This window comes from Calidris pugnax, unplaced genomic scaffold (genome assembly GCF_001431845.1).
Source record: "Calidris pugnax isolate Ruff unplaced genomic scaffold, ASM143184v1 scaffold257, whole genome shotgun sequence".
NCBI classification, from domain to species: domain Eukaryota; kingdom Metazoa; phylum Chordata; class Aves; order Charadriiformes; family Scolopacidae; genus Calidris; species Calidris pugnax.
This window is the reverse complement of record NW_015091033.1, coordinates 66,424-67,289: the sequence shown is the minus strand read 5'-3', so window position 1 is coordinate 67,289 and position 866 is coordinate 66,424. Positions and strand designations below refer to the sequence as shown.

General features: G+C 67.7%; 2 protein-coding genes across 2 annotated transcripts in view; one reads left to right on the top strand and one right to left on the bottom strand.

The window, feature by feature from the left end:
• The window catches only part of SPCS2 (signal peptidase complex subunit 2), a 17,028-nt gene extending 16,798 nt beyond the window's left edge, over nt 1–230 (bottom strand). Inside the window, exon 1 of the mRNA XM_014956125.1 lies at nt 144–230. Coding sequence (XP_014811611.1) covers nt 144–182 — 39 coding nt within the window. The 5' untranslated portion in view covers nt 183–230. The remainder of the gene's footprint in view (nt 1–143) is intronic.
• Nucleotides 231–323: 93 nt separating this feature from the next.
• XRRA1 (X-ray radiation resistance associated 1) overlaps nt 324–866 on the top strand; it is a 26,554-nt gene continuing 26,011 nt past the window's right edge. Inside the window, exon 1 of the mRNA XM_014956122.1 lies at nt 324–385. The gene's annotated coding sequence lies outside the window, so the exon portion shown is untranslated. The remainder of the gene's footprint in view (nt 386–866) is intronic.

The following is an 866-nucleotide window of genomic DNA, read 5'->3' as shown; positions in this document are numbered from 1 at the left end:
GGGGGGGGGGGAGGCCCGAGTTCGGGGACGGCCGCGGCTCAGCCCCAGCGTTGTGGCGACTCTAGGGACCGCCGCTGAGGCGCAAACCGAGAGGAGGAGGAGCCCCGGAGGGCCGGTGCCCGGGCGGGCCGTTGTCACGGTACCTTATCAAGCAGCCCGTTCCTACCGCCTTTGGCCGCCATCTTCTCGCCGCCCTCCGCCCCCGCCCTCGCCGCGCGAGCTGTTCGCTCCTGATTGGCCAGGCGCGGGGGCCGACGGGAGCAAAGGCCTCGCTCCCCCCCTCCCTCCATTTCTCCCGCCGCACTGCACGCTGGGAAGTGTAGTCCGTCCGCCATCTCGCGTTGCCATGGCGACGGCGCGGCGCGGAGAGGAGGCGGCGGTGGCGGTGCGGGGCCTGCTCGGGGAGCGGGGGCGGGAGGGTGGTTGGGGCGGCCCCTGACCCACGGGTGGGGGTTGGGCAGGCCCCCCTGGGTGTGGGGCCCGGGGAGGGTGAAGGGGAGACGTGTGTGGGGCCCCTCTGGGCTGTGGAGGACTGGGAGCTCTATGGTGGCCGGGCTGTGAAGGAGTGTGTGAGGGAATGTGAAGGGGAGAGAGCGTTCAGTCGGCTGAACATGAGCCAGCAGTGTGCCCAGGTGGCCAAGAAAGCCACCAGCATCCTGGCCTGTATCAGGAACAGCTTGGCCAGTAGGGCCCGAGAGGTGATTGTCCCCCTGTACTTGGCACTGGTGAGGCCTCACCTTGCGTACTGTGTCCAGTTTTGGGCTCCCTAACATAAAAAAGACATTGAGGTGCTGGAGCGGGTCCAGAGAAGGGCGACAAAGATGGTGAGGGGTCTGGAGAATAAGTCTTATGAGGAGAGGCTGAGG